The following is a 14,669-nucleotide window of genomic DNA, read 5'->3' as shown; positions in this document are numbered from 1 at the left end:
CATGATTTTTTAGACATTACTTCATCATATAGATGCTAATGAATCTAGACATATATACAAACAATATACTATCAATAAATAAAGCTAGACATAACTAAAATATGAAATGGATGGAGTAGCATATGTACAATTGATGCTACAAAGTGGTAGTCGATCTAGTTCTGTCTATATAGATACATATGTTTCATTAGAAATGGAACAAGCCATTGACATGTTTTATCCATATAAAACTAAACAGATATCAGAATATAGATTGTCATTGATGATCATAATAGAGTGAGTATATATATAGTAATGTTGGAAAGTTCCTTTTTGTTTCATAGAAATGGAACCCATGTCATTTATTGTATAATGTTATCCATGACAAATTTTATCAACCTTGTAGTTAGGTTACAATTAGGGCATTTAGAGTGGGAAACACTTCTATGAGTGGCTCGGAGTGCCACGTAAGATGAGGACACACATTTAAAGTACATTTTGTTCTTTGGGTAAAGTGGCCCATGCATTGGCTTCAAATTCTCATTTCAGCCCAAATATTTTCTATTTTAGTCCCCATAATTATTATTTATAATGAAGTATAATATTTTGCAATGAATGCCAAAAAATCATAAAAGATAAAAAAAATCACCCCAACCCCCTCTCCATCCTATCTGCACCGCCGAGGGAGGAGTGGAGACCTATGACGACGAGCAGATCAAGTCCATACCCACCCTAATAGTATTATTGTCGATCTTGATGCCCACCTTCATCTCTTCCCTCCAAACATTCATTAACACAATCCTAGCACATAAAATTCAGGGTTTGACAACATATGACATCATAGAAGACTTGTACTCATCCTCTATAAAGTCATCCTCCACCGGTGTACTTGTATTCAGAGTGAAATGATGAATCTCGAATGCCGTGTTAGGGTATGTAGAATCCCTAACACCGGTGTACTTGTATTCATCCTCTATAAAGTCATCCTACACCAGTGTACTTGTAGAATTACTGACAACTTTCAGGGTCTGACAACATATGATGTCATAGAGGACTTGTATTCATCCTATGTAAAGTCATCCTCCACCGGTGTACTTGTATTCAGGGAGAAATGATAAATCTCGAATGTCGTGTTAGGGTACGTAGAATCCAACATCCCTGGTAATAAACTAATACATAATCTAAGTCCAGATTTATAACCAGGAATAATTTTGTTATATGTGTGTGATGGACGAATGAAATAATCCCTCTGTTTTTTACTTAAAATCGTTGACTTTTTATCTAGATCATTTGTCTTATTCAAAAAATTATATAATTAATTATTAAACTATTTTTATGATTCAATTTATTATTATAAGAACTTTAAGCATGATTTATATTTTTTTCTATTTGAACAGAAAATTTGAATAAGATTACTGATCAAACATAAATCTAAAAATCATCAGCATAAATAAAAAAGTAGAGGAAGTACTTTCTTATGGGGATAATCCCTTGCATCCACCTCAATTTTGGCTAATCTCTTCTATGCTCCCGAATTTTGCTTACTTCCTCGTATACAAAAAATGGTTTTGATCCCTTCCATGTCCCTCTCATCAGTTGATCGTCTAATTCCTATAAAATTGACCATTCTACCCTTTAGATATGTTATTGTGAATTACATTATTGAAAATGTAAAAGTTTATCTCATGAGACTATTAGTAGTTATGAGTTTGCTACGTGATACACTAGCTATTTATGAAAAAAATTATTTATAGATAATAAAATAAAATATGTATTTATTTTGTTTTTTAAAATTCATAAGAATAAGGAGTGTTCATATAAAGATACAACTACCAATGTTCACGATACTTTTTAAGAGAGTTCCCCACAAAAAAATATATTGTCCTATTAAATTTCACATAAAAAATATTTTATTATGTTGTTTTATTTTAAAATTTATGTTAAAATTTTCTACACTAATTATGTTTGTCTCATTAGTTACGTAAAATGCATATACTATGCACTCAAATAAAAATTTCAATTGTTTTTCAAGCTTATATTCAAACCTAAATCATCGAGGCATTAAAGTCATTTGTCACAACTTTAACATTAAAATAAAGGAAAAATCTAACAGCAAGGGCATGGAAGGGATGAAGTTAAAATTTTAGGGGGTATAGAAAGGATCGGGTAAATTTTAGAGGTACAGAAAAGATTGAATGAGTTTGCAGGCGTATACCGTGAATTTATCCTTTTTTATGTTTGTGCCATACGCCCCACCCTATGGCGCACGTCAGCGGCGCCCAAGTCTCCTGTCCATCCCCCATCACCGGAGGATTTAACCTGTTGTCGCTATTACGATAACCGGTTTATATATTTATCATCTTATATATTTATGACACATAGATATAAAATCTACACGTCATAGACATGATGATTAAGTGTCACACGTAACCGGTAAATAGTTAATTATTCTCCATCACCGTAGGTATTGTGCTGTTTGCACCGCGCGCTAGCCAGTGACGCACAGGTTAGGCCGTTGAGATTGTGGCCGCTCGTGCTGCATGACGTGCCAATGCATCGTTTGGTCTTTTCACCGGTCCAAAAAGGCAGGCACAGCTTGTTGCATCGAGTTAAATCACTGTCACGCAGCCATCTACTGTGTCAGTTTATCACCTGCCCGTTCATATATAATCGACTTGTATTATTAATTCTATGACAGCGATCGATAAAAGCCAAAATACAACGAGGACTATTTGTATGGTGATCATACTATCCACACTTAGATCTTGGTTGTTTAGATTTAGGGATTTTTTTTCACATCGGATGTTTGACGTTAATTAGAAGTATTAAATATAGAATGATAACAAGCTAATTGCATAAAGGCTATTTCATTAGACAATTTTTTAAGCCTAATTAATCCACGATTAGTATATGTTTACTGTAGCACCACATTTGCTAATTATGGACTAATTAGGCTTAATAGATTTGTCTATTAAAATAGTCTAGAGTATAGGATGGGTATTATTAATAGTCTATATTTAATACTTTTAATTAGTGTAAATATTTGATGTAACATGGACTAAAAAAAGTCGAAGGAAATCAAATAAGGTCTTAGATCCAGTGACATTACAATCAAGTAGAAATGTATAGCGCTGTCACATAACGGTGTGGTCTCTCCACGAACCCAAGACTCTTGACCTTAATAACCACATGGTAGACCACGTGGTGAAGAAGAAGAAGAAGGCCGGGAGCAAGTCGACATTAATTAATATAACAATACCATTTACGCGACGATATATATTAATTTTGTTGCTAATCATTCAAATTTAAAAGGATGACAATGAGACCGACTTACAAATCAGTAGTCAAACCATGCATCAAGAGAAGTTATGTGCGTGCAATTCACATGTCAACAGATAAGTCTCACCACGATGCAAGACCCTAGCTAGCTAGCTTGGGCCTTCACCGGCAACGTCGTGTGGCGAAGACCAAGACCCGATAGAACTCTCCTAGGTGAGGTTATTCTTTTAGAGATTTACTCAGGTACAACAAAAAATATCTTGAGGTACCAAATCGTTTTTTATCATTGGATCTAACTGAATAGGATGTGCACTATTAGATCCAATGATCAGAAATAATTTGCTACCGCGAGGTATCGGTACCTCGTGAGATCCAATGATCAGAAATAATTTGCTAGCGCGAGGTATCGGTACCTCGCGCGAGGTACTTTTTATTGGACCGAAGTAAATCTCATTCTTTTAAGCTTAACTACAATACTTATTCTGCTACCAATATTATCTTCGATATAAAAAATTTTGACTGTTGATTTAAAGTTCTATTGTTAATGGAAAAATATCCATTGTTGTGCTAGCATAAATAGATCCGATCTATTGAATTAAAAAATAAATAGTTTAGATTAGTTCTAACTACCTGTATAGAGAGCATTACAGAACACATATGTTCTTTTCCATGTCCCTGTCATGGGCCATTGTTGTGGAACGTGAATGTCAGGGGTGGAATCAAATAATGGGATAAAATTGGAGTTGATATGATGTCATTCATCAAATATTTATATTTTAGCTAGGTGTTTAAAGGAATCTATAGGAGATTAAGAAGACGAATATAGGGTTTAAGTCCTGACTGTCCTAGGCTTGGTCTCGTCGCTGATGGATGCTACGACGCACTGTGAACATTTCAAAAGGCTGTCGTTGTTGGTGTGACTATAATAAAGGGTACCCCTCGCATACGTGCATACAGAAATCTTACATACTATTTTTTTTCATATTATAAGTCTTTTTAACACTGTTTAGGTTTATATACATGCGAGTAAATCTATATCTATATATATATATATAATATATATATATATATATATATATAAGTCTACATAAAATCATAAAGTTATATATGACCGAGGGAATAGCACCTTGCTCGACAGACGACGATTCCGTGCTCACGGTTGTTGCGATTATATTCCTCGTCCCTAGCAATGATACATGAAACTCCAGGGGTGACGGTGAGACTTGGAAAAATCATTTTTCAACGAGTATCTTTACTACTATAAAAGCTTCCAGTAGTCAAGACAGTGAATCTGCCACCATTACCTACTCCCATTGTATTTTACAATTTATCCCCTTAACTTCGTAATATTAAAAAACTATCAAATCTAATAGATATCCACATAAAATCAAATTGATATGTTTTTTATATAAAAAAGATGGTCACATATTTTATAAAAATATTTTTCTATTTATTTTAGGAATAATATAATATGTTTTTATCCTTCGTAAAACACAACTACACATATATGTGTACATGACGGAGCCAGGACAAAATATAGAGAGTTGTCACTTAATTACTTTTTAGTGTTTTAGAAAGGGTTTGGACTAGTATAGGTGTCTGAACTTAGATTAAGAGGTGTGCTTATATGATAAAAAATACATTAATTCAGATTAAGAGGTGTGCATATATGATAAAAAATACATTAATTCTAACTAAAATATATTCTGGACCGGGTGATGTATTATGTTTACCGCAAATATTCCCACCGATTTATATTCGATTAGCCCTCCATAACCGTCGTCTCTGTATTAATCCATCCTGATGATTAGAAATAGATAGTAAATAAATTATTTGTATAAACATGTAGTAAATAAATTGCTTTATAGAATCATCATAGTGTAACTACAGTACTCATTGAGAAAAACCAATGACACGTGCTTTGATGCACACTCCCACTTTCTATATTGTAAAAAATTAATTTGGAGAGAACCAAATAATCCCAGTAATAAAATTGCTCGAAGTATTACTACCAAACAGTAATTTATTTGCTCTAAAAGAGAGTTATTGGCAATTTAACCATGTGAGTTTATCTGTCCGAGGGTAATAATTTGATTACTCTGGATGCGACGAAGGAATCAGACAAGTGATTTTTATTAACCGAATAGAACCGTGTAGCTTCATCAACCTCACATGAGAGGTCAATTGATATTTTTACTTTGAAACTGTTAGGCGAGAAAAATGAGAAAACGGGAGTGCCCGGAGGCGCGCGACATGTTCTACGCGTTGCGCGCGGAATAGTGCTACGTACCGTACACACATGTAGAGGTGGATAAGGACAAAGGAGCCGGCTCGGCTCGGTCCAGCTCGTTAAGATAACGAGCTGGCTCGGCTTGTTATCGTAACGAGCTAAAAACCTAGCTCAGCTCGACTCGTTAGCTGGCTCGTTAGACTCGTGAACTATACATGAAAAGTGAACTTAAACAATTTTTCAATAGATTATGCAAACAATTTTTTAGTTCAAACATGCAAATCATATGAAATTGTATCTAAATATTAAAGTTTGAACCAACAAATAACATACTGAACCTATGAAATATTGAACACATGCATTCTGGGGTGGAATCAATGAACGCCGACGAATCACGTGTGTTTGGTCTAGCTCGTTAGGCTCGCGAGCAGCTCACGAGCTATCTCGAGCTGGCTTGTTATCTCTAACGAGCTAAAATGCTAGCTCGGCTTATTAGAAAAATAAAATGAGTCGAGCCGAGTTTATTATGAGTCGAACGAGCTAACGAGCCACGAGCTTTCAGTCCACCCCTACACACATGCACGTGTGTGTTAAATGGAAGAGTTTGAGGGCATGTTCAAAAAACTGAAACAAATTAATGTCAAATGAACATAACACGTTCTTTTCCTTACTGCAGAAATTATGAGCATTCAACTGCTTAATTAATTACGAGTGTAAAGCTCCATACCACTAATAATAATAAATGTGAAAAAACCAGAGTACATACTATTAGGCTATCAACTAATGCGGCCAATGAACTAGTTGAGAGTATAATTAAATATACTCCCCAACCATACGAAATGAAACCTTGTTCTAGAATTGGGGCATGCACGATCTGTGCCTATAGATGAGAGGCGCTGGTCGAGGTTGACTCGCCGTACGTGGCTGATCTTCCATGTCTCCTCCCCCCATCAGTCCATCACATCCATGTCACCCTTTTCGCTATCTATCCCCATCGCACCTGTTTGCGTGAAATTTAAGATTGAAAGATTATTAGATTTTTCATGATAGCTAAATTAACTAATATATAATGAAAAATCTTATTTCAGAAATATCAGATAAGAAACTTTTATGTAATTTTGTATATGAATACATGGTTTTAGTGGCTTGAATAGCTCGAAAAATATAATTCAAAATCCATAATTTGATAAGGGTCATGTGTTATCTTTTCACTTAAAATAAACATAAGCGAAACGACATATTATTAAATAAAAATTATAAATAAAATAATTATATATGTGTTGTTAGTGATCTAAATAAACCATAAAAAAATCCTAAAGTTAACTTTAAACATATATTTTAGCTTATAATATAAGTATAAACAAGTATAATTATAAAAAAAATACGATACCCAACCGCACTCTGAGCTCATCATCGCTATCGAAGTCCCTAGTTCCTGGGTAGTACGATACCGGTTTCAGTTGCATGTTGAAGGCTCCCATTGTTTCACTTTTTTAAGCGAAAAGCAAAAACGTGTTTTTATAAATAAAAAATAATTTATAGGTAAAACTTTAATATACGTATCTACAGTGACTCAAAAGCGAAATGTGTAAAATAAACTACGATGAAAAAGCCATAAAATTTTAAAATTTAAATTTTAACTTATAATCATTTGCAACTACAAAATGATGGAGCTCACGACTTTAAAGGAGGATGGGCGACAAAGAGGGATGGGGGCTGGAACAGCCAGTGATGGATGAGCAAGTGTATGTTGCATTGAATAATCAGCCAGCTTGAGCCCTGAAAAGTGTTATTATTTTTCATGTCGATCCAGATATGTAATTGTGTAGGACGAGGCTTTGATGATAGCTTCGCACTACAAGAATTACTTTGGGAAAGAAAAGAGCTTCTCAATTTCTCATGCTGAACAGAGAGGTGATATTCTTTCCTTTGTATTATTGTTGGTTAATTTTCGAGTATGCAAAGAGCATGGCTGTAAACCTTTTTGAGGATATGCAAGAAAACAAAATTGTACTTGCAACTAATTGTATTCATGTATTGCAGGACTGGGACTTGCAACTATGCATGGCCCTGTAAAGTATGTCTCGCAATTGCCATTTTGATAACCAACCATTTCCCTTTTAAAGTTTTCATTTCATTTGTCACCAGATGAGGACAAGGAGTTAGCAAAACTCCTCACTGGATATCAGGATATGGTTGGCTTTTTGCATGTGCATAAGGTGGCACAGACTAATAGCCAGGTATCAAAGCTTTCATAATAACTTCTTTTCCTGCTGATTAAGCTTTCAGAATAGTTACAAGAAAAACCTTTGCACTCTCATGTTTTGATGCCTTCTTTTTATCAGCCAGCAGGTCCCTGTCATATTGGAGGCGTCCATGTTGATGACTAGTTTCCATGTTTCACAGCTCAGAGGATGCTGGGAACAAAATATTAGCACAGAAAGACCCCAATGTTGTGCAGCTGTTACTCTCTGCAAATTGTAATTGGCTTAGGTCATTACACATCAGGCAGTCTGGTGGATTGCATCAGGCAGGTCGATCCCATGTGTTTTTCAGCTATGGATTTCTGCTACTAGTCTTTTGTCGGTCAGGTTTAAATTGTATAATATTGTAGGCAGATGACGTCACGTGATTTCTGATGTTGGTAAATTGCCAGCATTTATGGCAAACTTCACCCATCTTTGCAACGGCCTTGCATATGCAACTGTAAAATTTATGGTCCGTAACAGAAAATCCAGGGATACCAAGAAATTGCAGTGTAACGATAAAAGCAAAAGACAGTATCAGGATTTGGACTGCAAGCCTACAATTTACAAACATAAGCACAGAGCTACAGAACATGTCTATGAACATGGAGATGATGGTAGCATGGAGGTAGAAATATTTACAGATCTTTTGGCAGGACAAGTTTCAGGTCTAAACATGAACTATGATTTGCTTAAGCATTATCCAGTACTTGTGAAATTCTTGCATTGGTTCCATAGACCATAGTTTTATCCAGAGGGAGTAGGACCATCTCGAAATAGCATGTTTGCCACTGTTGGAGGGAGCCATGCTGCATTGGCATTGTTTTGCACTACTTGCTGCTCTTGTTGATGATCACTCTGATCGGAGACGCTGGCAACCTTTCGACTTCTTGGCCGAACAATGCCTTTCCCAACAAAGATGCCTAGCTTCAGAGCGGTGAAGAAACCTACAGCAATGAACAGCGGCCTCACTACCCAATGGAAATCCTCAAGGTGCTCATACTTCTTCACGATCCCCTCGCACTTGTCAAAGCTAACCACCTCCACCTCAGAGGGATCTGCCAAGCAACTGCACACTTCACCCAGGTTAAATTTGCCTGGAAATTTCACAACAAGGCATCCATTTGGTAGTATCTGCGAAATACGGCCAGTAGCCAGTCCTCCGCCTCTCTTTTGCTGCCATTCAAACCGTGGGCTTGAAATGTTGGCTTTCAGCCGCACAAACTGCCCAACACAGTAGGCTTCGGCCATTTGAAGGTCAGAATATTCACCCCTCCAAAGTGTGTCCATTCCTATCAGACCAACATACACAGTACCATTACGGTCAATACTATGAAGGATTCCAACCTGAGACCGTTTCTTGTCATCCTCCCTAAGCCGTACCCAGTCTCCACCAGCGAAACCATATGTTACCCTTTCCACTGTCGAGGAGCGAACCTTCAAAGGATCATGTAAACCATGAACCCTTACAAGAATGTAGCCATGACGCCCTCCGTTATCCTCCATCCCAACTATGGTTCCATCAGGGACTTCCATGGTTCTTGGACTACAGGAGTTTTTAAGCTTTCTGGAACGAACCTTGTCTCCCACTTGCAACTTGTCCTTGAAGAGTGACCAGTCAGTGCGGCTTGGTAGCGAGGGCCTGTCCACTCTTAAATTTTCAGAACTTCCTCCGTCATTGTTTTCATAATCTACATCTTTCGCACTGATCAACATAAAAAGAAAAACAAATTAAGGATAACATGCAATCCAAGGTATGGGAAAGTAAAGAACTGTGCAAAGGAGAAAAATCGCAACTAAAGATGTAAGATTATACCACATTACAACAGAACTAACAGAATACGAGTACTAGAAAAACACAATCATGGATTCACATATTTAGTACTGACTAGCTATGTAAATTACAGTACAAGTAACTTGCGTGACGGCAATTCAACCAAATATGTAATTGTTGAACAGGAAAGGCAGATAATAAGCATGTTACCTCTCGAATGCATTTAAAATATCAGTCATCAGAGGACGGTCTCTAAAGTCATATTCAAAGCATCCAGAAAGGACATTCTCTATTGCTGGAGGCAAATTGTATGGAAATATTGGTTTTTCTTTCTTCAGGACAACCAACTGATAAACCTCATCTGGTGACTTGCCACGCCATGCTTGAATGCCACTCAACATCTCAAGGATGCTACAGGCAAAACCCCATGAATCTGTCTCATAGCTTATTGGCCCTCTGATGCTTGGCTGCCATTGTTCTGGGGCCATGTAATTTGGAGTTCCAAGTCGTTGGATAAGATCTGGATTAGGTAGAGAGAGCCCGAACAGCAAGGATGGAATTCCAAAATCCCCCAACACAGCACGGTCATGTTCATCAAGGAGAAAATTACAGGGCTTAAGATTTAGAATCAACATTCCCCTTGAGTGCAGGTCTATGATGCCACGAGCCAAATCAGCACCATATCTATGAATTAATATAATAAGATATATCAGAAATATGATGAAGAATAATGACGCAAGAGATTCCTATAAAAGTACCATAATAACTCTCAGAAATCAAAAGGTGTTCTCTGCACATGCTAAAATGAGAAGGAAAGAATATCAGCAATTAATCCAACCAACTCAGTTAACAGTCAGCACAGCACTACATTGATATAAAGTTGCAAACTATATACTGAATTCCTAAAGTTGTTATGAGCTGACCATGACAGTATTAGTTTATGTGATAAACCGTGGGAAACTCTGTCATACCTTAAAACATCTGATAAAGGGACCCTTCCACCTTTAAGCCGAGCCATCCTATCTCCAATAGATCCTTCATAAAACTTCATGGCTATACAAATCTGAAAACTCACAATACTCAATAAGCTATGAAACTTTTTCCATGTACACCAGTGATCAAGACAAGAAATATCACCACACCACCAGCAGCATACATACCCTTCCATTCTGTGTTGAGATGCCATGCAGGAAGCACACATTGCTTAGACCCTGACATTTGCCAAAGATTTCATCAAACCTTGCTGAGAAGGCTTGCAGTTGATCCTCTCTAATTGGATGCAACATCTTCACAGCGACCTCATGGTACCGATCATGATCCTCTGTCCTCTGATGATGAGTTGCTATCCAAACATCCCCGAATGGGCCTCTCCCTATCCTGTGCTGCAAAGTCAGCACGCTCGGGTCGATCCACGGACTAATCTGGCTCGGACCAGAGAACACTGTCCGGTAAAGATCAGGGTCCCTCTCAAGCAACATGTATTCAAACGATTCAGCAGACTGGGAGTCGGATCTTTCCCCTTCCATTTCCTGCCAACACGATTTCACCATTAAGTAACTCTAGCAGTCGACGGAATTTCACCCACGCTTGTTGTGTTCTAACTTTTCAAGCTTTTCTTGTTTCCTACTTGAACTCAACCCAATTTTTCTGTGCATGAACTAGTTTCGTCAGAAATTAAAAGCCTTTTTGTGGGGATAAAATGATAAACACGTGAAGTGCTAGAAGAATTACTAAAGCAAGTAAATTAAACTGACAGCAAAAGCATACTTGCCGGGGAATGTGACCCAAGCTCAAGCAAGAACAGCTCAGTAATTAACCAGTAAAAGCATCACTCAACTGGGCCACTACAACAGCACGAAAGTCAATGGGGCGCGGGAACATGGGGTGGACCTAACGCGAGGCATCGTGGTTCAGCTCAAACCCCCAACTCTCGCCGGTAGCAAGCCGCCATTACCGTCAGAGAAATCCGGAAGGAAGAAACCGGACGCGCGTGCTCGCGGTTTGGAGGAGGGCGTGGAAGGAAACCAATCAGTCCACGTCCAGACGGATCTCCAATCTACCCTTCCGGCTCTCGCGGAGTGGCGGAGACGGAGGATGTGTAGGCAGAAGGGTCACCGGAGTGAAGAACGGATACCTTCGGGCTCCGGTCGAAGCCGAGACGGTGGAAGCAGGCCGGCCACGTCGCCCAGCCCCTCCAAACCTGCTCGCCGGCGGCGCGCACAGGGAGGCGGAGGCTATATAGGCGAGGTCGGCGCACGCAGTGCGCGCCTCCGGGCGGGGGAGCGCCGCTCCGCTCGCCGGCGGCGCGCGCGTGGGGGGAGAGAGAGCGAGAGAGGGAGGGAGGGAGGTGTGGAGTAGAAGCGGTGTGGAGCGGTGGAAGGAGAGAAAGAGGTGGAGGGGACAATGGTGAGGCAGTTTGGTAATTTGCATTTTCTCGGTCTTTTTAATGCTTTCTTTATTTTAAATAATAAAATATTACACATACGGCGTTGTATTTATTATGTAACAAAGACCGTAAGTAATACCGTTAGAAGTTAAAAAAATAAACGGAGCAGCTAAACGTATTTTATAAGTAAAAGTTGTATATCTGAGTTATTATATGCTAAAAAGTTAATGTGATAAATAGACTATGATGAAAAATATCACAAAATCATTTGGAAAATTATGTGTCAAATTTAAATTTTGGCAGTGACTAAAAGAGCTTACAAACAAAAGATAAGAGGCAAAAATTGAGCATGAACTAAAAGTTTGATATTTTAGGATAATGTTCCCTACACTCCGGTCGTTAATATTTGTCGTTACGATAAATAATTTAGATAAAATATAGTTCATCTTATTATATAAAAGGTCATGTATTATTGAGCGGAGGCAGTAATTCAGAGGGTCATAACATAAAGTGTGGGGAGTAAAGTGTTAAGGTACGCTTAAAAAAAAAGTGTTAAGGTAAATTGGAAGTCTCAAAGACAGTGAGCTCACATTAGTTCACTTTTATACATTTCAGTTTGCTTTTAACCAAACACTTTTAATATTGCTTTAAACCAAACACTTTTCACTTTTAGGCTGACGCAAGATGCAACTACTATTGTTTTCCAAGGGAATGAGGGCGACAAAACTCTCTCAGTCCTTGTCATTTTGAGCTGCAAAAGAGCTGCTAAATTGCTAACACCTCACGTAAAACTTTTTAGCTATGTCTAGATTTATATGAATACTGATAAATATAGTCATATATATAATACACATTAATCTATAGATAAATCTACATACAACTAAAGGGTCTTGTAGGATGAAACGGATTGATTATCAAGTTCTAATGCCCTGTCAGGTGCCACACACTACTCTTTCCTCGTCTCTCTGTCAAAAAAAACAAAAGATATGCTCAGTTACTTATATGTTTTTCTAATTTAAGACCATGCTGGAAATTAATGGGGCGTCAATTTTGTGGTTAAAAAAAGGTTGCTACTTGATGAAAGATTTAGCCCCTTTGATTTGGAGGAAAATATAGGAATTTTATAGAATCATGTAGGATTTTTTTTTCTATATAACTATTTGAAACAAAGGCTTGGATCCTATTTTATCATATGAAAAACAACTTTTGGAGGAAAAATGGCAAGAAGTTGCCTTGGAAATTTTATTTTGAGTATCTCTCTCCTCTAATTCATGTATTTTTCCTAAAATTTATTCAAACATAAGTAAAAGCAAAAAAAATGAGGATGTAACTTAAGCAGATGATTTGATTTGATATTCAAAGGAACCTACGCCACTAATTATTAGAAGTCATTTGCTTAACTTGCTCCCCTTTTCTCCCTGCAGAGCTGAAAGCCAAACCAAAGATGGGTTATCTGAAGATTTGGTATGGTCCATAAATATCTAACACACTCATCTGACTAAAGAGCTCTGGACTAAAGCCTCTGTCTGACTGTCAACAAAGGAATCCTACTATTATCTCACTTGTTTACTGGAGTGCAACAAGACATGGCGATCTGATTGATTAGTGACCTATCTTGCTATGACAAGAATTTGGAAGAACTTGCCTGCTCCATTTTCTGCAAGATTTCTGCATCTGTGGCCACCAATAGCTCCGGGTGCCACACTCTTTCGCATCAGGTCTCTGCAAGGACACTCCACAGGTAACCTCTGTCTGTACGCTTCAGCTCTTTGCTGTAATGACAAACAAAGGCACTAACAAACAAAAGGCACTAGCAAAGATAGTTATGTAAGAACTCTTCAGTGCTAAAAATGTACTATTGGGCATTAGAAGAAAACAGAACTAGGCTTGATTTTGGGCTCGATTACATGAGCATAGAAAAGGTAACAGCTACATAGAAGTTAAATTTACTCAATATACAAAATTAAAGATTGTGTTCCATGAGCAGTTGTAAAAGCCTGAATCCTCAAAGTAAAGCTTGCACGTAGTTCTAGATCCGAACGAATATTTTTTTGGGAGGACGCTTTTACGGTACCCCAACTAAAGAAAGCAGTAGCGTAGTTGGATAAGCCATATTAGACGGCTCACATATACCGCAAAGTACACTAAAAAATTCCTTTCGGAAAGCCAACACTCAATGAATATGAGCCTATGAGCAAAGTACAACTGACAAAAAGCCAGGTATCCATCTTGTGCAGTGTTCTTGGTTGGAGAAATAGGTTGTTGATATGGTATTATTGGGGCCTTGGCACAAAGATGAACAAACAACAATGACATTGACAGTGTCATCGACGTGTGCAGATTGTCTGGAAGGCAAAGGATGAAATATCTAGTTTTTCCAAATAGGCACAACAGCTGCAGAGTATGGGTTCAGGTTGCAGCTTCCAAATTGACAGCCTAATGGGGACGGTGAATCTTTGTCCGTATACCGTCCAGTTCCTGTCAGAAAGTTCAGAAGTCTCTTGGAAACAAAGAGACGTTGCTTCTAAATTCTAATCATAGGACATCATCCACCACAAAACCGTTTGACAAATGACACTGCTCGTCGATTTTAAGCTGAAATGCTGAATGGATGGAGCAGATTGCTGGATCAGGTTATGATTTGACTTTGAATCAGTAGACTTTTGCAGCACAAGAACTCCAGATCCACTTTGCTTCGAGGACGAGGCTCAGCCGTCCATAGGGACCAAAGAACAGCAACTGGCACTCTCAAAGACCGTGCAAAAGAGTAGACAT

General features: G+C 38.0%; 1 protein-coding gene across 2 annotated transcripts; it reads right to left on the bottom strand.

The window, feature by feature from the left end:
* Positions 1-8,239: 8,239 nt before the first annotated feature.
* Positions 8,240-11,775, bottom strand: LOC102708808 (E3 ubiquitin-protein ligase KEG). 2 transcript variants are annotated; one of them, XM_015838803.2, is made up of 5 exons: positions 11,643-11,775; positions 10,669-11,037; positions 10,480-10,571; positions 9,719-10,192; positions 8,240-9,439 (listed from the first exon to the last, which is right to left on the bottom strand). In XM_015838803.2, the coding sequence occupies exons 2-5, from the start codon at positions 11,032-11,034 to the stop codon at positions 8,482-8,484; spliced, it is 1,890 nt and encodes a 629-aa protein (XP_015694289.1). In that variant the 5' UTR covers positions 11,035-11,037; positions 11,643-11,775; the 3' UTR covers positions 8,240-8,481. The 2 variants fall into 2 exon arrangements, with proteins under 2 accessions (XP_015694289.1, XP_006656283.2); XM_006656220.3 differs by lacking the exon at positions 11,643-11,775 and having other exon boundaries at positions 10,669-11,558.
* Between the last annotated feature and the right edge of the window lie 2,894 nt (positions 11,776-14,669).

Source organism: Oryza brachyantha, chromosome 6 (genome assembly GCF_000231095.2).
Source record: "Oryza brachyantha chromosome 6, ObraRS2, whole genome shotgun sequence".
Lineage (NCBI taxonomy): Eukaryota > Viridiplantae > Streptophyta > Magnoliopsida > Poales > Poaceae > Oryza > Oryza brachyantha.
This window is presented reverse-complemented; position numbering and strand designations above follow the sequence as displayed.